This window comes from Gorilla gorilla, chromosome 8 (assembly GCF_029281585.2).
Source record: "Gorilla gorilla gorilla isolate KB3781 chromosome 8, NHGRI_mGorGor1-v2.1_pri, whole genome shotgun sequence".
In the NCBI taxonomy this organism is placed as follows: domain Eukaryota; kingdom Metazoa; phylum Chordata; class Mammalia; order Primates; family Hominidae; genus Gorilla; species Gorilla gorilla.
In genome coordinates this window covers 135,076,862-135,102,254 of record NC_073232.2, presented here as the reverse complement: position 1 = coordinate 135,102,254, position 25,393 = coordinate 135,076,862, and the positions used below count along the sequence as shown (strand labels likewise).

The 25,393-nt window shown below is 43.6% G+C and overlaps 1 protein-coding gene across 1 annotated transcript; it reads right to left on the bottom strand.

The window, feature by feature from the left end:
* Nucleotides 1-932: 932 nt before the first annotated feature.
* Nucleotides 933-25,393, bottom strand: LOC129524830 (deleted in malignant brain tumors 1 protein). Its single transcript, XM_063709697.1, has 8 exons — nucleotides 25,060-25,393; nucleotides 21,741-21,782; nucleotides 9,652-9,825; nucleotides 8,901-9,212; nucleotides 7,426-7,458; nucleotides 6,724-6,899; nucleotides 3,972-4,354; nucleotides 933-1,643 (listed from the first exon to the last, which is right to left on the bottom strand). Exons 1-8 carry the CDS (start codon nucleotides 25,391-25,393, stop codon nucleotides 1,352-1,354), a joined length of 1,746 nt encoding a protein of 581 aa, XP_063565767.1. The 3' UTR covers nucleotides 933-1,351.

Sequence of the window (25,393 nt, the reverse complement as noted above, 5' to 3'; positions counted from 1 at the left end):
GACACCTTCAAGGATAGTGAGTCTAGCACAGGTCTCTTTCTGTTAAGGTAGAAAGTGAGATGAGAGTGGATGCTGCTCTCCTTCTCTGGGAGGATGCAGGAATAAGCTAAGCTTTCCTTGTTTGCTTTTCAGGTTTTATGTGTACTTTTCAAGTTTCCCAAATGCTTTGAGGATTTGGGAAACAGACTGAGAACATGGCCACACAAACACCTGGTAGTGAAGTAGGAGGCGGGTTTCAACTCTAGAGGCAGAGCTCAGGCACTGGACCAAATTGAGGACTAACTAAAACAGGGCTGGGGTGGAAGCAGCTTTCAATCAGACATGCCCACCAGTGTGCCATGTCAATTTACTGTTGCCACTTCAGCACCTGGGAGTTACTGCCCCTTTCCATGTCAATGACCCACTAACTCAAAAGTTACTACCCCTTGCCTAGAAATTTCTGCATAAACCAACCCTTAATCTGCATGCAATTAAAAGTGAGTATTAATATTAATATGACTGCAAAACTGCCCTGAGCTGCTACTTTTTGCCTACAGGGTAGCCCTGCTCTGCAGGAGCAGTCATAGAGCTGCAACACCGCTGGAGCTGTAACATTGCCTCTTTGATAAAGCTGTTTTCTTCTACCTCCAGCTTGCTCTTGAATTCTTTCGTGGGCAAAGCCAAGAATCCTCGCAGGCTAAGCTCCACTTTGGGGCTCGCCTGCCCTGCATCAGCAGCTCAGACAGCAGATACGTGGTTCCTGTGATTGCATTTCAGCCTTTCATTTGCAAGCTATAACCCAAACCCAACAAAATCTAGGTCCAATTTATTCCCATCAAAACAAAATGATCAAAGCTTGTTGTGATGAGTGAATGACATGCTTGATTCAAGCAACCAGTTAGAGTTTTAAAAAATGAGTAGAGTTTAAAAAAATGAGTGGAGTTAAAAAAAAATGAGTGACAGACACTTATTTTATTTTTCCTAAGACTCTTGGCAAGAGTTGAAAATAAATCCTCGTACCATCAGAGGATAAAAACAGAGATCCACTTAATAGCATCTGATGATTAAACAGTCAACTTAAAAAGACAATCTTTAAATTGACAATGCGGTATAGAGAGATAACCCTGCTCTTTGTAACATTTTGTACACTTTAAGACAAGAATTAGAAAATGTAGCATTTGTGGCAGCAAAGAGAGTAATTGCCTTAGAAGTTTAGTAATCAGAGAAGATTGTTTAGTAACAAACCTCAGAGAAGCAATCCCCTCTGGCTGTTTCTTTGACCTGTCTCTATGCGGATAGCATCTGATTGGTCAAACATTACTGAAGAGAAATAGACTTTGCTTTCTACAGATTCACATGAAAATTGCAGAAATCACTCAAGAGTCCTCCTCTGAGCAGTGACTTTGTGGATCTCCAGTGGCCCCACCATTTGGAAATGCTCAGTCTGCTTTTCCTTGGCCTCCATGGGGCCTGCACCACTCCTACTCTGTCCTGTACAGCCCCAGGAGCAGAAAGAGGCATAATCCCCCACCTTGCACACTGCAACCTTACACTGCAGATATACCACATCATAGCTGTCAAGAAAGCTGAAGGCATTGAACTTGAACTGAGCCATGTTCTTCTGGCGGGGACGGAGGTTGATGTAGGTATTGTCTTTGATGCACCTGATGGGGAGAAAAACCCCAGGAGAAAAAGATTAACTTAAAGCACGATATGAGTTTACTGCAACCCAGATAATCAGGCATGGACCCAGATCTCTGATTTGCAAATAGAGTTCTTCCCACTACCCTCTTTCTTTCATAAAGAAATTTTTAACACTACTATGAGTGGAAAAACCACTATTCCTGGACATAAATAGAAAGGAACTAGAAAATAAACACAATAAAACCAAAAAAAAAGTAATTAAATTCTAGGTAGAACTCTTGTCTTCAAAAGGCCTACTCCGTTTTGTCCAAAGAGAGATGAAAAGTGTTGGTGGTTTTATTTGAAGGCAAACTTGGATTATTTAAAAATGTGCATCAGTAAACCCTAGGGAAACCACCAAAAAAAAAAATTAAGAAGTGATACATTCAGAGGAGATAAAATGAGTCACATAAAATGCTCAATTAAAACTGGAGAAGGCAGCAAAAAGAGTGTGAGGAGAGAAACAAGGAACAAATGCAACTAATAGAAAACAGTTACTGAGATGGTAGATTTTAATTCAACGATATCAAGAATCACTTTAAATATAAATGGTCTAAATATAGCAATTTAGAGGCAGAGTAGATTAAAAAACAAGTCCCAACTATTTATTGTCTACAAGAAACCCACTTTAAGTATAAAGACACAGGTAAGTTCAAAGTAAAGAGATGAAGAAAGATATACCATGCAAATACTAATCAAAAGAAAGGTGGAGTAGCTATATCAATTTCAGAAGAAAATAAACTTCAGAGCCAGGGTAATTATCAGGAAGCAAGAGGGGTATTATATGAAAACAAAGTGATCAGTCCTCCAAGAAGACACAATAATTTTTCTTATGTAAGCACGTAACACAGTTTTAGATAGAACTGCAAAGAAAATCAACAAATCCACTATAATAGCCAGATACTTCAAAACTCCTTCAACAGTAGTTGACAGATCCAGCAGGAAGAAAATCAGTGAGGATATAGATGACCTAAACAGCACTCCCAATCCACTAGATCAAATTGACATTTATAGAGCCCTCCAACCAGCAACAGCAGAACACACATTCTTCTCGAGCCCACATGGAATATTCATCAGGACAGACCACATTCTGGGCCATAAAAGACACCTTAACAAATTTAAAAGAACAAAAATCACACAAAATACATTATCATAATCGTGGAATTAAACTCAAAATTGAATAAGAACAATTCCTGGAAAATTCCCAAATGTTTGGAAATTAAACAAAACATTTCTAAATAACCCATGGGTCAAATAAATCTCAAAAGAGAAATTAAAACATATTTTGAGCTAAGTGATAATGAATATACAAGTTATCAAAAATTTGTGGAATGCAGCTAAAGCAGTGCTTAGAGGGAAATTTATAAAATACATATTTTAGAAAAGAAGAAATGTCTAAAATCTATAGTCTAAGCTTTGAAAACTAGAGGAAGAAGCACAAATTAAGCCTGAAGAAAGCAGAAGAAAAAAATGTCCGTTGTTAAATTCTGGCACCAAACCGAGCCTCTTTCCTGATATATTTATAAGGGGGGTTGAAAGGGAAGAGCTTTTGCACTCTGTGGCTCAATGCAGTTTAGTGCCACCTCTGCGCACCTCTCACACCATGGCTCACACTGCCTATGGAAGGTGCTGTGTCCTGTCCGTCCCCTGGCTTTTGGAAGCAGGTACCACAGTGCTCTCCATGGACTTTAGGGTGCCGTGGTCCTCACCACTCTAAAACTGCCATTGAGTAGTAAGTGATGGATTTTTGTTGTTTTCAAACTTGTTGCGAACTGCCCATCTATAAGCACTTTGCCTCTGTTAGGGGACAAGAGAGCTATAAACGCAAACAACTGGCCGAAGTTCTAACTTGGCAAGTCTTTTGGTTAACCAAAGGAGCCAGAATAAGTCTCACAAGTATAACTAAGATCTTAGCTTGGGATAACCTATTAGTTCATCAGTGTAGGCCAATGCCCCGAGGGCCTGCACCATGAATGGGGAGTCCAGTGAAGTCATACGGCTGGAAGGGGCTGGAAGGAAAGGAGGCATGGACATGAAAGGGTGAAGTGAGGCAGCAGAGCCCAGGGCAGCAAGAGCCCTCCCTAGGACTGTGGGGAGTTAAGGGAAGGTGTCTATAACTGCCTGCCTATAACTATTTGTCCCCACTTGTGATCAGATGATGTTGAGGGCCCCCACTGTGCCTCTGAGACACAGTGAGGAGTCTGCACAAAGTTCTGATGTAGGAATACCACTTGAGAAGCCACAGGTTCCCTAAAGGCACACCAGGTGAATATAACAGTCCACCCCAGAGGGCCTTCCATCTTCCTTACCCCTGCCGGATCAAATCATACTTGATGGTTGTAAAATCATGGGGATCAGGAGAAGCCACACAGGTATCCACGAAGAGCATCAGGTTGGGATTGGGGCTGTGGAGGGTGGCTTGGAGGAAGACCTCTTTCCTCTGGCTGTCATAGTAGGGCACCATGCCTCCCACATGCTGGGACTCAGGGGACTGGAGGAAGGATATAGACACGGTGTAGCCAGCACCCTCCGTTGGGGTGTCATCCCCATGAATGATTTCAACTGTGGATGGGCCGTCTGCCCTACAGGTGAACTTCAGCTTGGGCACCTTGTGCCGCACAATGACTCGGCCAGGGTGGCCCCGTTTCCGGCCTCTGATGGAGTTGGAGTAGCTGAGGGAGCCGAGGTGCTCCTGTGAGGATGAGAGAAGAGTTGTGGGCAGCACTCTTGGCTCCCTGACAAGCACCTGCCTCCATGAGCTGAGACCTCTCCTTCCCACCCCACTTGGCACCAGCTTGCTGACCTGCAGGAGGCAGGACCTCCCGGGGCCAGACCTCTGTGATACTTAACACCACAAAGGGGTGACATGACATGTGGGGTGCACGCAGGGAGCCCCCAGTGGGCAAGTCTGGACTGTCCCTTCCATCCTGTGAGGATTAAGCTGTTGTGCTAGCTGTGAGCTGGGGTGGCAGGTCCAGCTGCTCTGAGCTCCCCTTCTGCTGAATTCCCCCACAAGCTCGATTCCTGCAGGCTCCCAAAGGCCAAACCCACCTCCGTCCCCAGAGCTCTTGTCCTCTCTTTGGTCTCTTCCTTGCCCTTGACTCCAGACCAGTACTGGCTCCATGTGAGCTGTAGGCCTGGCCCTGCTGAACTTCACTCCCAGCCTTCAAATCCAACAGGACTTGCAGGAGGTAAGGTTGTGCTGGGGCCAACAGGCAGGGGTCCCTGCCTCTCATGCCCTGTGTAGATGCCTAGAGGCTTAACCTGCCCGGGAACATTTGCTCAAAGAAGCCTCAGCTTGCGGGACTCAGATCCTGTGACATTCTGCTTGGAACCTCCAAGAACTGCCCTGTCAGCTTAGAGCAATGTTTGTCAACTTTCTTCCACCATGGCCCCACTAAGGAGCCTTTGTAGACATCTTACTCATCCTGGCCTCTCTCAAACCCTGACTATGAGTTGTAATACAAATATACTGTTTATATACCAGATGTGTATCTGTGCTTGAGCTAGAAAGAAAGATATTATAATTTTTGCCTCTAAGAACCAATATCTATCTTCCCTGCCGCCCATAAGGGTAACATTACCCTCCTTGAGAATCTCTGACTTAGAATAAAAGTCAAACTCCTCACCCACATGGTCCTGCCCTCCTTCCACTCTGATCTTGGGCTTCCTGGCCTCCAGTCTCTTCTTGAAAGCCCCAAGGCTGCAGCTGCCTCAGAACCTCAGCCCTGGCTGATCCCCACATCCTCTGCCTGGCTGCCCCACCCCAGGGCAGGCTCAGCTTCCCAGTCACCAGCCTATTCAACATGGCTTCCCTTCCACCCCAAATGACTCTTCTACCCCTCCCTTGTTTTACTGTCTTCGTAACCTCTTTTGGTATAAAAAGGACCCTGGTTTGGGTGTTTGGTCTGATCCTGTCCCCCTTTTCGTGAATGTAAGGGCCATGGAGCAGGGGCTCTGTCAGTCTTGTGGCTGCTGTGTCCCCAGCACCTAGAAGGTGACCCATCCACTGACTCTGAAAGCAGATATGGACCTCTGTGCAGCAGTGTTTTCCTAATCAGTGCTCTCTGACCCTGCTGACTGCTACCCCAGTACCCTGGTCAGCTCATGGGGTTTTCAGGGGAAGCTGAGCCAGCGAGGCAAAAGAGAACATTTGCAGGGTCTTCCCTGATGGCCCAGAGGCTTCCCTGGGGGTGCCCACTTCCCAGACACAGGGGGCATGGATCCTGGGGCAGAAACTTCTGAGGTTAAAAAGTAGAATTGTTAAAGCAAAAAGGATAGGAATGACTATGATCTGTACAATGAAATAGATAAAATGTGAATGACTTCAACCTCTAACAATGCCAAGGGTTTCCTGGCTTCATGCTTGTGTCTAATCAGGGCATGTACAAGAATAGAGGAGCAGTATGGGGATCTTGCTTGGGAACAGATTATCCTGTTTAAATACTGAGAAAAAAATATTCTGTGGTTATACACTCTCCCTATATCTCTCGTGTACTTGTTTCCTTAATTTCAATACCATTGTTTTGTGAAATAAACCAGTAGTCAAGGAAAACTAAATAAACATATATATGTCATGATTTATAAATGTCCTAAAGGTTTGCTTTCTTGATCATGGAATGCAGTTACCTGCTTAGAAACCTAGCAGTCAGATGGGCAAGTGGACAATCTGTCTTCCCTCATGCCTGTCACCATAGCTTGCACATGGGAGGTGTACACCAATGCTCAATCAAGAGGCATGTGTGGAAAATGCATTGCCTCTGGAGTGAAAAGAATATACCATCCATCCATCCATCCATCCATCCATCCATCCATCCATCCACACATCCATCAGCCCATCAGCACTCAATACTTGTTATTGTGTATCCCAAATTCCCCAAAGGAAGGAAAGTTTCAGACAAACTAATGAGCTGCTCTCTGTCTTACCAAACTCAGAAATGAAGTTATGGTTTGCACTTTTCCTCTGTCCTTACACAGATTTTTAATAGGTGGTTGAATTTCCCAAACTTTTCACCTGGGCCTCATCCACAGAAGGGTAGCACCACCTGGGAAGTGTCCTACCTGCTGGATAGTGCCACAGTGGCCATAGGGAATGTTGAAGATCAGGTAGCGTCCTGTGACTTTGGGGCGACATAGCTCATCATTTAAGTGGATGTCCCAGGAGGAGTAGCCCAGCCTCCGGAGATAGCCTCGGTCAATGACGGCTTGGAAGAGGTGAGGCAAGCAGGATAGCTGGGCTGCAGGAGGGGAAGATGAAGAAATCCTCACAAAGAGAAACTGGTTCACTGGTCATGTAGGTCCTGGGTGCGTGTATATCTTTACTTCATTAAACTACCATGAACAACGCCCTGAGCTGGAGCTGGCTCAGCTCTCCTCATATCCCACCCTTGACTTGACTGTCATTAATTTTACTTATACCAACCCTTTTCCAAGAAGGCTTTGAGGTCACACCACACCCATGGGGAATCCTACCCATAGCCCACATTCCATGCATGGCTTATTTCTCATGTTGAGAACTCTGTGCCTGAACACGATCTATCTGGGTCTTTGTATGGAGGTAAGTTGGAGAAAGGGAGCCTGGGTGCAAAGGGGTTTTTTCCCAACCTCCTAAAACCCAGCGAGTGGGTGGAAATCCAGAGATCTCAGTGTAAACACAGAAGCGGGTCCCCCTCACAGCCTATTCTTTCTCCCCTGCTTGGCTGTTCTCTCAGCTACCACCCCCATCAGCACCCTTAGCCTCAGACCCTAGAGGGAAGACTTTACCATTGTCCTTAGGTACAAGAGAGTCAGCCAGACCTGGTGAGAGAAGGATGAAAACAAATGTCAACTGTGTTGGAACACTGCAAGAGGATAATGTAGCTGGTAGTAGACATGAAGTGTAGGGGAATGGGCTCATTTGATTTCGCTACTAAAGCTGGGGTACAGTGGCATGAGAATTTTCCAGAGCATGCAAAGGAAAGGAGGGCCCAGGGCCTCCTGAGGGAGCTGGAGCCTGGCATGTGTGAACTAGAGTTGAGAATACATATAGCATCAATTCCAAGATTTATTGGAGCAAGAGAATAGTAGACACATGGCTTCTAAGGTTATAACGCTATCCTGTGTATGAACACTGATTGGTGTCCTTTCCCAAGCACGTGACACGCTTGGAGCCTCAAGCTGGGAAAGATGTAATTTGCAGATATCAAAGTCTTCTCCAGCTCAGAAGCAAGGCAGGACAGTACCCCAGAGCCAACACCCAGCCCAGGAAGCATGGCCAGCTAAGTTCACTTAACCCCTCAGTGAATGTCCAAAGGATCCACTTGGCATATAATCCAAGAATGGAAAATGGATTGTCATTTAGAATCGGTCCCCTGACAGCATCAGGAATAGCTGGAACCAGGAACTGACATAATCAAAACAAGGATCTGGAAGGTGAGGGCCCCATGACCCTAGCACACATTCATACTCCTTGGCTGGGTGTGATTCATGTCTGTCTTCAGGGGCCTCTGACAGCTTTTCTAGTTGGGTCCCATGTCTATGCAAAACAAGGCAACATCTACAAAGGCAAAAGCAATGGCAACAATTCCTTTGATTTACCCGTAAAAAACTAAGAATGGAATAGACAAGTTGAGCTCAGACTTGTGTTTCAAATCTTAGAATCCATAACTCCTTGACGTTTAGGGTAAGTTTAGGGCACATATAAAGAAGCACTGCTCCATACAGAAGGTAGTCAACCGCTTGAAGTCAGAATGCCCAGACAGATATTGGGTGACAAAATACATTTCAGGAAAGGTATAGGCCAAATCTTGGATGAAAGGGACATCAGAGGAGCCAGGGACACCCTGGGGTGTCTTTCTGACTTCTGAGGGTTAGGGCCAGGTGAGGAGGAGTGTCTACCCAGGACGATGCTCTTGAAGCCCTCCTCCGAGATGGAAAGAGGGACTGGACAAATCGTAGACAAACAGCAGCAAGTTCGACGGCCTTAGTCATGTTGTTACACCGCCACTCCTTCCTTTGACCCCATCATCGTTTAACTGTATTTCAGAACCAATAGTGCGCTGAACTGCAGTTGGACAAAAGTGATGAGTGCGCCCCCAAGCCTGGATGATTAAAACGTTTACCACTAAGTGTACCTAACCAACAGGCCCTCGGTAGCATAGGATCTGGGACCCTGGCCGCACCTGATATCCCCAGGATGGTGAATTTGGACCTCAGGAATGTGAGGAGAGGAAAGGCAGGATGGGCAGAGGACGCGGTACCTGCGCACACCACGCCCGCGTCCTCGCGGTGCTGGCAGTTGTGCCGGGCCCAGCCCGAGTGGGTGCAGCGCTCCAGCTCGTCCTCGTGGCCGGTGCAGCGCACGTCGTCCAACAGGATGGGCCCGCTGCCCTGGCCAAAGCGGGCGCGGCCCGGGGCGCCCAGAGCACGGCCGCAACCCAGGAGGCGGCACACCACGCGGGCGTTCCTGATGTTCCAGTGGTCGTCGCACACCGTGCCCCACACGCCCTGGTGCCGCAGCTCTACCCGGCCCTCACAGCGGCTCCGCCCGCCCGCCAGGCGCAGAGGCGGCTCTGCATGGTGAGAGAAGCGGTCAGGTGGGAAGAAACTTGAGGTCAGGTTTCCATCCTGGACAGGATCGCAGGGTGCCACTTGCTATTTGCAATACGAACTCTTTCTGGTTTTGTTGTTCTCTAACACACACACATACACACACACACACACACACACACACACACACACACACACACACACACACACACACACACACACACACTTTCTCTCATACAGTAAAGCCTTAATCATCTGAAGCCCTCAAGGAATGGTCCTTGTGGGCAAGCCTAGTTTTCCAGGTACCTAAGAACTTAGTCTTCAAGCAAAAATATAAAAACCCAAAGAAAACAAAGCAAACAGGCAAAACAAAAAACCAAAACACTTCCAAATATTTAGGAGACAGTTGTTCTAAAATGAGGCACTGCCTTGACTCATCAAACATGTATCCAGTGAATTTACTTTTACTCTTGATGGTGAAGAGCTCATACGTTCGCTCTAAAAACCATATTGTACAACCCAGCGCTTCCATTTGGTATTTACTCAAGATGAACGAATATGCATGCCCACAGAAAGATTTGGACATAGCAGAAGCATCCACAACAGCCCAAATCCAGAAACCATCCAGGTGCCCATCTGCAGGAGAAGGGGTAAATCATGGTATAGGCACACAGTGGAATAACACTGCGCAGTAAAAAAAAGTCACAAATGACCAATACATTTGTTCCTTTATGGATCTCAAAAACATTTGAAGTGAAAGGAGTTAGAAACATGATAGCACATGTTATTTGATTCCATTTATATGACATTCTAGAAAAACAAACCTATTCTATAGTGACAGAAGGCAGATCAGTGTTTGCCTGGGGAAGGTGGGAGAGATTTACTGAGAAAGGGCATGAGGGAACTTCCTGGGATGATGGAAATGCTCTCTATCTTGATGGTGGTGGTGGCTACACAGTTGTGTATGTTAGACAAAACTCATAGATGCATGCAGTTTATTGTATAGAAATTATACTTCAAAAAGGTTGATTTGAAAAATAAAAAGAATAAAAAATAAAATCTATATTCTGTTGGTGGTGTCATGCCCACAGACATATGTAGAATGATTTGCCTTTATATCGGCCTGTGGTGACTGCATCTTTCAATTTTCTGCTCTGTTTGACACATAGAAGATGCTTAGTGAATGTTAAACACCACAGGCTTCTGTTTCTCTGTGACTGTAGTATGCTGGTCTAGGCTGGTCACTCTCCTCATCATATTTATTGCTGTAATATTGGAAGCAAGATAACCATGCTTGTTTGAACTATGAATAAGGGTAAATATCTTCTGGGTAAGGTTTTGGAAAGTGAATTTTGGGATTTCAACCCACAAAGTGCATGTGTATCCACACACACACCTGTGTCTGCACATACACACCTACAAGCTCATAAAATTTTCCTGTAAAGAGTAAGGAAGTTAAATGAAAAATAAATATGATCCTAACAGTATTAATAGAGTTATGATCATTTTAGTGTTTAGAGACAAAAATTACCAAGTACAGGGACCATCTTTTCATCAACTGAAATTTTAACTGTAAATAAGAAAAAAATAAACTTCAGAAATGTGTGTTCATATTTATATTCAAACCTGAAAAAGAACCAAACATTTTCTGTAATTTCAGATAGCAATACATTGTTTAAGTTCCTACTTTAGTTTGGGTGCAGAAATATTATCCATTAAGTTTTACTTTTTTTGCCATCAAAATGTATTAAATGGCCAGGTGCCTGCACTCACACCTGTAATCCCAGCACTTTGGGAGGTTGAGGTGGGAGAATCACTTGCATCCGGGAGCTCAAGACCAGCCTGGGTGATATGGCGAGATCCAGTATGTATTAAAAAAATTTAAAAAAATAGCTGCAGGGTGGTGCACACCTGTGTTCCTAGCTACTCGGGAGGCTGAGGTGGGAGGATCACTTGAGCACAAGAGGTCAAGGCTGCAGTGATTGCACCACCGCACTCCAGCCTTGGCAACAGAGCAAGACCCTATCCCAAAATAAATAAATAAATAAATAAATAAATAAATAAATAAATAAAGGTAATAAGCAGTGCTGTATCCTGTTTATTCTCCAGATATAAAATAATGTATTCAATGGTCAGAAAAAAAGCTTTATAAATATATTGAATTTTGAAAGGAAGAATTAAAAAAACATATTTTGTAGAAAACATTTTTATAGGGGCTGAAAATGAAGCCAAGAAAATCAAGTTAGTTTCCTCTGAAATATTTTTAGATAAGAAAAAGGTCATATCTGAGAGATGTAATTCCATAGTAACATATACAGAGGAAAGCCTGGTAGAAAAATTAGCAATGGATTTTATGAAAGAAATATAGTAGTGTAAATAATAAAATGAAGCATTAATCTAGCAACAGGCATAAGATCATTAGCGGGTGATGGTGTCACTTTGGTTGAAATTAGATCTGTGGCTGCCAAAAAAAAAAAATCTCTTGAAAAGAAAGCATTAAAATTTGGCTTCGCTGAAATTTTACACTGTAGACTATCAGTGTATGAAAATGAGCCTATTTCATAAGTGATATGCAGGAGAAACCCACCCCATGCATTGATCTTGTGGATTTACACATTCAGGCATAAACTGGAGTATGAGAAGTTGGCATTTTGCGAGGGAGATTGACAATTCTTATTTTGAACATCTACAATGTGTCAGATAATTTGCATCTCTGGTCCTCACGACAACTATTTTAGGTAAGTATCGTCATTATCTTAGAGGTGAGGAAATGGAGACTCAGGGGTTTTATAGCATGCTCAGGTTATCCACAATTCAAGCCCGTGAGGCTCCAAAGCATGTATTCTAAGCACTTTGCCTTTCAGGAGCATAACGTGTGGGAGTCACATTCACCTGCTCCATGTGGTTAATCGGGGATGAAGGGGAAGGAAGGTAAGTGTTTAATGGCCACCACACCTTTTCTCCCACTCCAAGGTGGCCCTTCCCGAGCAAACAGGAAGTGATTTCATTGTCATGCCTTCACAAAGGAAGTAAAACCCTCTGAGTGTCACCTAATCTGTGACCAAAGCAACCTAGTTACCATCAACCAGATCCACAGACAAAAGGTTGCCTCATGTGATGTCAAGAGCCAGTGAGAATTACAAGCAAAGGAATCTTCTGGCAAAAGTGGAGTCATGGTGTGGGTGGGAAGGAAGGAAGTGAGGAAACGAGGGATGGAGGTAGGAGGAAAGCGAAGGAGAGAGGGAGAAAGAAAGGAAGTAAAAGGAAGGAAGGAGGGAAGGAAGGAAGGAAGGAGGGAAGGAAGGAGGGAGGGAGGGCAGGCAGGCAGGCAAGAAGGCAGGTAGGCCATACTTAAACACAGGTGAAAAGAAGGTGCTAAACTTTGGTTTCATTCAATTTTACCCCCATATGTCTTCAAAGTACCCAGGACTTGGGGGAAAAAAGAAAATAAATAAAAGAGAAGAAAGCAGCAGAGTCTTGTTACTGAAGACATCAATGTCATAGGGATTTGGGAGAATCACACAGATGGATTCATCAGCAGAGCATGAGAGCAGAAAGGACTTTGGATAGGAGTCAGGACACCTGGCTCTGCCTCGCCCTAGCTCTGTGACTTAAGGCAAATCTTTTCCTTCTTTGGGCCTCATTTTCCTCCAAAATGAGGGTGGTGGTTCAACACCTTACTCCCCCAGCCGGGTCCATGACCGGCAGCAGCGGCATCACCTGGGAGCCTGTTAGAAAAGTTGCACCCAGAGCCACTGAATTTGCATTTCACAAGTTCCACATGAGGCTCACACACATATGAGCATTTGGGAATCCCTACTCTAGACTTGAGATTTTAAGCTATTTTATCCTATTTATCCTGTCCCCAGCATCCACCTTCACTGCGTGCAGTTTCATGACTAGTGATTGGAGAGTGGCCTGGAATCCTCTGGGGAGTCGAGTGGCCTCCCCTGACTTCTCCTCTCTTCTCCCCTGACCTCACCTGGAGAAACAGAAGTGTTTATTCTGGGTGTGTAAACTCTTGCTGGCCTGAGCATTCTCAGAAAGCCACTCATGAGAGCTGTTGCAAGGAGGAGAGAGCATACCTGATGAAGAAGGGGCTTCAGCTGCAGTGGGAGTCATATCTGCAAATGCAGAGGAATGTTTTGGTTTGACCAACTGCATGGTGGAAAACAGAAGGGCAGATGGATAGAACTAACACTATCACAACCCAGTTTTTTCATGTGTGTGTTCAGGTGTGCTTGCTGGGTCAAAGCATCACCTGAAACATGACACATATGGCCAAGCAGGAGAGGTGCAGACCCCCAGCCCCGGCCTCCCATGAGCACATCTGATCAAGACCAGTGCATGATACACACAGGCCAAGCAGGAGAGATGTGGACCCCCAGCCCTGGCCTCCCATGGGCACATCTGATCAAGACCAGTGCATGAAACACACAGGCCAAGCAGGAGAGATGTGGACCCCCGGCCCTGGCCTCCCATGAGCACATCTGATCAAGACCAGTGCATGACACACACAGGCCAAGCAGGAGAGATGTGAACCCCCGGCCCTGGCCTCCCATGGGCACATCTGATCAAGACCAGTGCATGACACACACAGGCCAAGCAGGAGAGGTGTGGACCCCCAGCCCTGGCCTCCCGTGGGCACATCTGATCAAGACCAGTGCATGACACACACAGGCCAAGCAGGAGAAGTGTGAACCCCTAGCCCTGGCCTCCCATGGGCACATCTGATCAAAACCAGTACAGCAAGCAGAAGGTGTGCCCTGGTGCAGGGGCCACTTTTGTGTCTATGGATGAAGAGAACATGAACCTCAGTTTCTGTGAAAAGGATGCTGGGGTTTCTGTTTACACTGAGGCTCATACCATAGACAGAATAGCCAGTACCTATATATGTTGATTTGCCACAGAGAAAGGGAAAAAGTTGATCATATTGAACTTTAGAAATATGACAGGCAGAAAACATTACCAGAGGGCGTGTCCACTTCTGCTGAGGTTGAAGATGCATCTGTGTATTAACAAAGAGAGCAGGACACAAACGTGAGTGGAAGAAGGCCAGCTGTGTCTTTTCATTGAGGTTTACTCTGCAGTAAAAATGATCATTACTGAGGCTTATTTTCTGAATAGAACATGACACATACGAAGCCAGTCTCATTAACTTAAACAGTACTACAAAGGAGACTTTACCAGGTGGAAAGGTCACTTCTGCTGAGGTTGAAGAGATCTCTAGAGATAAAAGGAAGAAGAGACATACACCAGTGGAGGGTACTCCTGGGTTTCTGTTTTTACTGAGGCTATGTTGGGGACAAAATTTTTGAGTTTCATTTTGATAAACAGATCTCCAAGAAGAGGCACTGATGGGATAGCAGACAGAGTGTTCTACCTGGTGTGGAGGTCATGGGAGTGGAGATGGAAGCTGCAGGTGTCCTTTGTGTTCACAAAGGACAAGGGAGCAATAAGACCGTCTCGTCAGGCACACATGCCTCTACAAGATGCAGGAGACAGGAAGGTGGTGTCCTGGATCAGTGACTGCCAGGCTTGTCCTCCTGCTCTGCAGCCAGGAGCCATGGCAAGGCATCTCCAGACCCCCCACTGCCTCCAAGCCAGCCCTCCATTCCTTCCTGTGGGTCTCCATTCCTCTTGCCAACATGTTACTTCTTCCCATGGAGGTAGAGGTGACTGTCTGGGGGGGCCACAGCCATGGGCCAGGTTTCTCAGTGGTATGGAGCTAATCTAACAAAGATTCTGTGAGTGGGTACTTGCTTTCCTGGCCTTTCTCCTCCTTTCAAATGATTGGTGGCAGTGACCCAGGAAAGGGTCAGCTCTGCAGACTGGAACTTTCCCTAGTGGGCTGTCCTAAGATCTAGCTGAGAGTGGGGAGGGGTGGCAGGTCCATTTGTCTTTTGTACTGCTTCCCGCCAATCCAGCTTTATCAGTAATAAAGGCTTCATTTTGCTGCTGAAACTGATGTTTTATACCTCATTTGCTTCAACACCTAGAGCAGGGAAGACCACCCTCCTTATTATCCCCCTTCCCTCAACAACAACAACAAAAAAAACCCCACATATCCCTCTACAGTCTACTTGTGAAGTTCTCAAACCCAGAGTCACATTAGAAACTCCTCAGATAATTCCAACCAGCATCACTCCAAATCTGTTGTATAAGAGGCAAGTTACTTGCTGTCTTGGTCAGCTCTGCATCCCTTACTGCCTTGGCCATCCTCACTGAATGCTGGTGAACGTCAGAGAGGATCAGGGAAAACCATGGCTTGACTTCTTTCCATTCTGGAAACACCACTTGGTGGCTGGTCTCCAGGAGAAGTTCTCTCCACAGACTCAAGTAGGTGATTACCTTAGACCAGTGGTCCCCAACCTTTTTGACACCAGGGATTGGTTTTGTGGAAGACAAATTTTCCACGGATGGCGGGGAGGATGGTGGATGGTTTCAAGATCAAACTGTTCTACCTCAGATCATCAGGCATTAGTCAGATTCTCATAAGGTACACTCAACCTAGATCCCTCACATGTGCAGTTCACAACAGGGTTGTGCTCCTACGAGAATCTAATGCTGCCACTGATCTGGCAGGAGGCAGAGCTCAGGTGGTAATGCTCACTTGCTCATCATTCACCTCTTGCTGTGTGGCCCAGTTCCTAACAGGCTATAGAGCCCTACTGGTCTGTGACCTGGGAGTTGAGGACCCCTGCCTTAGGCTACCAGTCAGTCAGTGAATGTCTTCATGGATTCAACTTGGCCTAATGGGTTGAACAAATTTTTCCCTTGGCTTATGCATTGAGCTGAGTTGCCCAGAATTCACTGATCATTAGGGGATCAGAGATGGCCTTTAAGAGTAAGGTTAATATAAACATATTTAAAAACTCAAAAGATGACTAAAAATGAAAGAATTTAACCAGGACATAAAAAGTTGTCTAATCAATTCACTGGAAAACCAAACAAAAAAAATTATAGCAAGCCAGATGGAACCCAAAACAACACTTAAATTACATTTTGAGGTGGTTAGAGCAGTATTCAAAGACACTGGAAATGAGAAAAGGTAATTGGTCAAAACCTACCAAATGGCAAACAAATTTTGTTTCATAGTTAATTTGTTTTCTTCTCTGTGTCCCTAGAATATGGAAATCATGGTCTTCATTAATTTAATTAACAAATATTGACTGCCCACTCCTCTGTGCCAGAGACTGTGCCAGGGCTGGAGTAAAACAGCCAACAAAACTACATACGGTTCTTTCTGTCCTCAAAGAGAGGACTGTGTCATGGGAAATTCAGATGAGGTCAAGTGATTATACAAATAAATGTAAAATTGCAATTGTAGCAAGTGCTATGAAGGAGAGATGCACAATGGTACCAGAGCCCATGGCAGGTGATCAGACCCAGCCAAGAAGGTCCTCTCTCTATCTTACCATCCTCCAACCTCCACCTCATGCCAGGCAGAGGGTCTGGCCTGGATGAGGCACCCTGCTCAAAGACGATGATAACTTGACACCACACCGCCCCCAAGCCTGCCTAGTCTTGGCCCCAGTGGTGGACAGAGGTGATCCTAGTGTCCCATTTGCATACATTTGTAGTGCAGTGGGCAGAGGGCATTACCAGGTGAATGAGTTACTTCTTCTGAAGTGGAAATTATGCCTGAATATGAAACATGAGCAGAAATGTTAGTCAATTGATCAGAAAATTTTTATTCATTTTCTGATTATACACAGTTCTGCCTTTACTTTGGTCTCATTTACTAGGAGGCTTTGTTATTGGAAAAATTCACCTATGATGGCTAGTTGTTTTCCACCCTATCAAATTCCCATCTTCCTGAATTAAAAACATATGCACAATTATAAATTAAATCCTTCCTGAACTGAAACATGCTTTCCTGTTCTTTTAAATAAAAGATACTTCAGTTCTGCTCTGATTTTAGTTATTTCTTGCCTTCTGCTAGCTTTTGAATGTGTTTGCTCTTGCTTTCCTAGTTCTTTCAATTGTCATGTTAGGGTGTCAATTTTGGATCTTTCCTGCTTTCTCTTGTGGGCATTTAGTGGTATAAATTTCCCTCTACACACTGCTTTGAATGTGTCCCAGAGATTCTGGTATGCTGTGTCTTTGTTCTCGTTGGTTTCAAAGAACATCTTTATTTCTGCCTTCATTTCGTTATGTACCCAGTAGTCATTCAGGAGCAGGTTGTTCAGTTTCCATGTAGTTGAGTGGTTTTGAGTGAGTTTCTTAATCCTGAGTTCTAGTTTGATTGCACTGTGGTCTCAGAGACAGTTTGTTATAATTTCTGTTCTTTTACATTTGCTGAGGAGAGCTTTACTTCCAACTATGTGGTCAATTTTGGAATAGGTGTGGTGTGGTGCTGAAAAAAATGTATATTCTGTTGATTTGTGGTGGAGAGTTCTGTAGATGTCTATTAGGTCTGCTTGGTGCAGAGCTGAGTTCAATTCCTGGGTATCCTTGTTAACTTCTGTCTCGTTGATCTGTCTAATGTTGACAGTGGGGTGTTAAAGTCTCCCATTATTATTGTGTGGGAGTCTAAGTCTCTTTGTAGGTCACTCAGGACTTGCTTTATGAATCTGGGTGCTCCTGTATTGGGTGCATATATATTTAGGATAGTTAGCTCTTCTTGTTGAATTGATCCCCTTACCATTATGTAATGGCCTTCTTTGTCTCTTTTGATCTTTGTTGGTTTAAAGTCTGTTTTATCCAAGACTAGGATTGCAACCCCTGCCTTTTTTTGTTTTCCATTTGCTTGGTAGATCTTCCTCCATCCTTTTATTTTGAGCCTATGTGTGTCTCTGCACGTGAGATGGGTTTCCTGAATACAGCACACTGATGGGTCTTGACTCTTTATCCAATTTGCCAGTCTGTGTCTTTTAATTGGAGCATTTAGTCCATTTACATTTAAAGTTAATATTGTTATGTGTGAATTTGATCCTGTCATTAGAGACACAAAAAACCCTTCAAAAAATTAATGAATCCAGGAGCTGGTTTTTTGAAAGGATCAACAAAATTGATAGACCACTAGCAAGACTAATAAAGAAGAAAAGAGAGAAGAATCAAATAGACGCAATAAAAAATGATAAAAGGGATATACCACCAATCCCACAGAAATACAAACTACCATCAGAGAATACTACAAACACCTCTACGCAAATAAACTAGAAAATCTAGAAGAAATGGATAAATTCCTCGACACATACACCCTCCCAAGACTAAACCAGGAAGAAGTTGAATCTCTGAATAGACCAATAACAGGCTCTGAAATTGAGGCAATAATCAATAGCTTACCAACCAAAAAGATTCCAGGACCAGATGGATTCACAGCCGAATTCTACCAGAGGTACAAGGAGGAGCTGGTACCATTCCTTCTGAAACTATTCCAATCAATAGAAAAAGAGGGAATCCTCCCTAACTCATTTTATGAGACCAGCATCATCCTGATACCAAAGCCGGGCAGAGACACAACCAAAAAAGAGAATTTTAGACCAATATCCTTGATGAACATTGATGCAAAAATCCTCAATAAAATACTGGCAAACCGAATCCAGCAGCACATCAAAAAGCTTATCCACCATGATCAAGTGGGCTTCATCCCTGGGATGCAAGGCTGGTTCAATATATGCAAATCAATAAATGTAATCCAGGATATAAACAGAACCAAAGACAAAAACCACATGATTATCTCAATAGATGCAGAAAAGGCCTTTGAAAAAATTCAACAACCTTCATGCTAAAAACTCTCAATAAATTAGGTATTGATGGGATGCATCTCAAAATAATAAGAGCTGTCTATGACAAACCCACAGCCCATATCATACTGAATGGGCAAAAACTGGAAGCATTCCCTTTGAAAACTGGCACAAGACAGGGATGCCCTCCCTCACCACTCTTATTCAACATAGTGTTGGAAGTTCTGGCCAGGGCAATTAGGCAGGAGAAGGAAATAAAGGGCATTCAATTAGGAAAAGAGGAAGTCAAATTGTCCCTGTTTGCAGATGACATGAGTGTATATCTAGAAAACCCCATTGTCTCAGCCCAAAATCTCCTCAAGCTGATAAGCAACTTCAGCAAAGTCTCAGGATACAAAATCAATGTACAAAAATCACAAGCATTCTTATACACCAATAACAGATAAACAGAGAGCCAAATCATGAGTGAACTCCCATTCACAATTCCTTCAAAGAGAATAAAATACCTAGGAATCCACCTTACAAGGGACTTGAAGGACCTCTTCAAGGAGAACTACAAACCACTGCTCAATGAAATATAAGAGGATACAAACAAAAGGAAGAACATTCCATGCTCATGGGTAGGAAGAATCAATATCATGCAAATGGCCATACTGCCCAAGGTAATTTACAGATTCAATGCCATCCCCATCAAGCTACCAATGACTTTCTTCACAGAATTGGAAAAACTACTTTAAAGTTCATATGGAACCAGAAAAGAGCCTGCATCGCCAAGTCAACCCTAAGCCAAAAGAACAAAGCTGGAGGCATCACACTACCTGACTTCAAACTATACTACAAGGCTACAGTAACCAAAACAGCAAGGTACTGGTACCAAAACAGAGATATAGATCAATGGAACAGAACAGAGACCTCAGAAATAATGCCACATATCTACAACTATCTGATCTTTGACAAACCTGAGAAAAAAAAGCAATGGGGAAAGGATACCGTATTTAATAAATGGTGCTGGGAAAACTGGCTAGCCATATGTAGAAAGCTGAAACTGGATCCCTTCCTTACACCTTATACAAAAATCAATTCAAGATGGATTAAAGACTTAAATGTCAGACCTAAAACCATAAAAACCCTAGAAGAAAACCTAGGCATTACCATTCAGGACATAGGCATGGGCAAGGACTTCATGTCTAAAACACCAAAAGCAATGGCAACAAAAGCCAAAACTGACAAATGGGATCTAATTAAACTAAACAGCTTCTGCACAGCAAAAGAAACTACCATCAGAGTGAACAGGCAACCTACAAAATGGGAGAAAATTTTTGCAACCTACTCATCTGACAAAGGGCTAATATCCAGAATCTACAATGAACTCAAACAAATTTACAAGAAAAAAACGAACAATCCCATCAAAAAGTGGGCGAAGGACATGAACAGACACTTCTCAAAAGAAGACATTTATGCAGCCAAAAAACACATAAAAAAATGCTCACCATCACTGGCCATCAGAGAAATGCAAATCAAAACCACAATGAGATACCATCTCACACCACTTAGAATGGCAATCATTAAAAAGTCAGGAAACAACAGGTGCTGGAGAGGATGTGGAGAAATAGGAACACTTTTTCACTGTTGGTGGGACTGTAAACTAGTTCAACCATTGTGGAAGTCAGTGTGGCGATTCCTCAGGGATCTAGAACTAGAAATACCATTTGACCCAGCCATCCCATTACTGGGTATATACCCAAAGGATTATAAATCATGCTGCTATAAAGACACATGCACACGTATGTTTATTGTGGCACTATTCACAATAGCAAAGACTTGGAACCAACCCAAATGTCCAACAATGATAGACTGGATTAAGAAAATGTGGCACATATACACTATGGAATACTATGCAGCCATAAAAAATGATGAGTTCTTGTCCTTTGTAGGGACATGGATGAAATTGGAAATCATCATTCTCAGTAAACTATCGCAGGGACAAAAAACCAAACACCGCATGTTCTCACTCATAGGTGGGAATTGAACAATGAGAACACATGGACACAGGAAGGGGAACATCACACTCTGGGGACTGTTGTGGGGTGGGGGGACGGGGGAGGGATAGCATTAGGAGATATACCTAATGCTAAATGATGAGTTAATGGGTGCAGCACACCGGCATGGCATATGTATACATATGTAACTAACCAGCACATTGTGCACATGTACCCTAAAACTTAAAGTATAATAATAATAAAATAAAAATTAAAAAAAGAAAAAAAAAGATACTGATCATACTTGAACCTGCATGAACTTGGACTCATTAGGAAGAGTATCATTGTTGCTCCAGGATTCAATACAGAGCTCTCTCAAAGGATGTTGAGATAAATGGGCATTTTTGCTCCATTTAGAAAGTGACTCTGAATGTTTTTTTTTTTTTGAACCCTTCTATGTCTATCAGAGCATCTGCTAGCATTTCCTGCCATTGCCAACGTAGCTTCTCTATTAGGCCTATACCTCCTAGCACCCTGCACTCCCTCCCCAGCCTGTTGTCTCTACTAATATATAGTCAGCAGGGAGACCAGATAGCCAGCTGTTATGAGTGTGTAGAAAGTAAGAACAAGCTCTCAGTAACAGGCTCTGTGGTATACCTCTGTGGGTATTCAAACACTTGAGCTTGAATGCTAGGATCTCAGTTTGGGCGCATGAGGTATTCTTTGTCTATTTCTGGGTTCTAGTCTATCTTCCAGGGGATTAATTTAGCCAAGTGACTCCTGGACAAACAGTGGTATAATTGTACTAGCTAGGTAAATTTCAACATAGCAATATCCCTAATATAGGTAATAAAGGACATATTAGGAAAAAACTTGTTACCAGGTGTAAGGGCCAAATCTGTGGCTGAAATTGAAGCAGAAACTGTTAAGACAAGCAAAAGTCAAGAGAAAATTATAGTTAAATGCCATCCTTGTCAATCAAGTTTATTGGTAAAGATTTTTTTTAAATTACCCTGTTTACAAATTATGCCCCAGCCATGTTCCTGTTTCATTCTCCTATTCTCTGTTTATTAAGCTAAGGGGATTAATAATGGGGCAGGTGGGTCGTGGGGCTAGGACTCAAGAGACTTGGGTTCTAGTCTCTAGTCTTTGTGGAACAGAGTATGTGACCTTGGACAAGCTCCTTTGCATCTCTGAGCTTCAGCTACTACATCTGAAGGGCTAGTCCGTGGAGGAGTAGCATCTGTATCACCTTGTTAGAAATATGGGCTCTCAGGATCCACTAGAACCAGGATCTGTATTTTAACAAGATCTCCATGATAGCTATGTACACACTAAGGTTTGAGAAGCACCAAGCGTGCAAATGGAGATGTCTATAGGCTTAGACAGGCATGGGGGCCAGGAAGAAATGGGAGAAAGAGCATGTGCCATATAAAGGAGGCAGTCATTTCCTGCTCAGCCCCAACCAATTGGTGCCCTGCTGAAATTCATGTTGACCATTCTCAGATTTTTCAATCAAAGCTGGAAATCTGGATTTTTGTAGGATATATTCCATTATTAAGAGGTGGGATTAAAAATAATGTAAACATGCATAGGTAAAACTGAGTTGTCTGCATCCAAACACATGGCAGGCCAAAACTGCCCACTTGTGACTTCCAGTCTGAGCAATCTCTAAGCTTTCTTCCAACTTTTAGAAAAATGTTACACTGTGATGGTGCCATATGACTTGTTCTTGCCTAAAAGAACTGGTGGACAAGTTTCACAGATCCAATCACCAAAAGAGCAGCATGTTTCCTTGTTTGATTTTCCTTAGAGGTTAGTGTGTAGCAATCCTGGCAGAAGGCTTTGAGATTTTTGGAAATAAGGACCATGGAAATATGGACAGTTCAGAGAAAACTTGAGTTGAGCTGACTTGAATTGATGTGGTATTTCACTCACTTATTTAGCCAAACAGTGGTTAACTTAAGCCTTAGGATGATCCCCAAAGTGTCCAGAGGAAGGAATTTTATAAAAGGACACATGGGTTGCTTACATTAGGGAGCCAAGCCAGAACTCAGCAGGCTGCAGCACACACATCCCTAAGGAGGTGACTATGAAGCTCCCATCACCGTGTTCTTACACAAGTGTGACCTGACCACTCAGTCCCCAGGACAAGCTTCCGAGGTGGCTGTTTTCATCCTCTTGTTCTACACATGAAGAAACTGAGGCTCTGAAAGGTGAGGAGATTTGACTGCTGTCACCCAATTGGTTAAGGCTGGAGCCAGAACGTAATCCCAGGTTCTCTGGCTCCAAATCCTGCGAGGAGGCTGCATTGCCACTTGAAAGGCTTCAGTGGTCAAAGAAGTTTGAGAATCATTGAATTAAACCAAGTTTTTTTTTTTAAAGATCCCTTACTACAGGGCTTGTCAGAGACTTTAATGTGTTAATAGGCTGTGAATCTTCAAGAGAGGGATATGGCATTTCCCTAACTTACTTAGCTGTGTAAATCCTTCTTTAAAATTTGCATATCAATAGATTAATGTACTGTAATGTGGAACACATTTGAGAGATGTGGTACTCCATTATTTTCTGAAAATGCAGATTAAAGTAGTTTTGCCTGAGATATCTGAAGTCCTGTGGTTTGGGGGTTAAAAAAAAAACCCAGACCCACTGGACACCCAAATGTATGGACACTGATGAGGATGCAAGTGAAGCCAGTCACTAAAGCTTGATTTCAAAGACCAGCTGTTGCACCAAAGAGGAAGGAAACAAACTAGACATATTGTGTGCTATGTATGGAAGGCACACAATCTCTGTCAATGTACTCCTTCATTTAATGAATATATAAGCACCTTATACATTGATATGAGCTGATATTTAATCTTATATGAGATATAAACTCCAACCCTAACCATATGCAAAGCAAACTACACGTATCTGATTTATAGACAGCAAGAAAGAAACTAAAATTACCAGGTGAAGTGGTTATTTCTGTAGCTGGTGCTGAAATTGCAAAACAAACAGGAATTTAGGTTTGTTTAATTTTAAAAATTTATATCTCAGATACATTAAAATTAGATACAGAACAACTTTTGAGATGTAAAATTAAAAATGACAAAGGTTTCTTTGTTAAGACTGAAAGAGTGACAGGGATGCAAAAGGCAGAAAGTGAGAAACACCCATTGGTTGGGAGAACCCCCTGGGATGGATCAGAGAGGCTGTTTCACCGAGGCACTGAAGAGGACATCGTTTCTAGAATGGCAAAGTACTAGGAGCCTTCCTAATTCTGACTTTAGGTTTCTAATGTTGATTTCCCATTTTCACCAAATTACAACACAATACTAAGTTGTCTGAGCACTAAAGGAAAGTGATTCCTTAACATAATAAAGCATATTATGACCCTTGATTCAGTATTCATTTACTTTTGTTAATTATCCATTACAGTTTAAATGCACAAATGACTCTAACCCTCCCACTGGAATGCAAGCTCCACGAGGGCAGGATTGTCTGTTGTGTTCATTGCTACATCCTCACACCTAGAATTGTGCCTGGCACATATGAAGTGCTCAATAAATATTTGTTAAATAAATGGATGAATTCAATCCTTTTAGTGTAGTCTTTGTCCTATAAAATTAAGATAAGCTAAGCAGTGAATATTACATTTCATTTCCTTTTCTATTCTACTTTTTTGGCAAGAGAAAGAAACATAGATAATGCACAAATTGGGCTGATTTTTTTTTAAAGGGAACTATCTCAAACCACAGAGGCCAAAAGAAGATAGCATTGAAGCTTTCACACAGTATGTAGATGAGAGGATCTGGGTTTTGTTCATGGAATTTCCTGGAGCAGCACTGCAAAGTCAGATTTAAAGCTCAAAACAGACAACTTTGGGACAAAGTCTAGGAAGTGCCATTACCCCAGTGAATAGTTCACAGAAAGGATCTGGTAATTCCTTGAAGACTGCAGAGACAGAGGGCCCTAAGGTGAACTCATTAGGCCTTGAGTCAAACACTGGGTAGATCAACAAATTAAGGGAAGCTGAGAATAGCCAAGAGGCCTCCGGAACCAAGATCAGGGCAGGATGTGGGGCTGAGGGACTTGGGGCTGACCCAGGGTTGTATTATATGTCATTATGTATCCGTTGCCCCAGGGAGCTCAGTGTTGAGAGTGGACCTTGGGCATTTGTTTAGAGGATGCCAGTGAGACCCAAACTTCCTCACATTGGTTTCCAGGTCCCCCACTGAGAGTCATGGCTCTGGCAGCCTCAGGAGAAAGCTGGAAGTCAGTATCTGTGCAGATGAGCCCAGCATCCTCATGGTGGCCACAGTTGTGGATGGACAGACCCAGATAGCCACGCTGGCCTAGTGTGGTCTCCATGCCTTGACACTGCCCATAGTCCAGGAGGATGTGTCCCACGCCGCCACCCCCCACCCCTGCAACCAAGTGGCCATTCCCTGGGGTGGCCAACGCCCTCCCCACAACCCAGCTGCTGGCACACCATGTGGGCGGCGTTGACGCCCCAGAGGTTGTCGCACACAGTCCCCCATGTGCCAT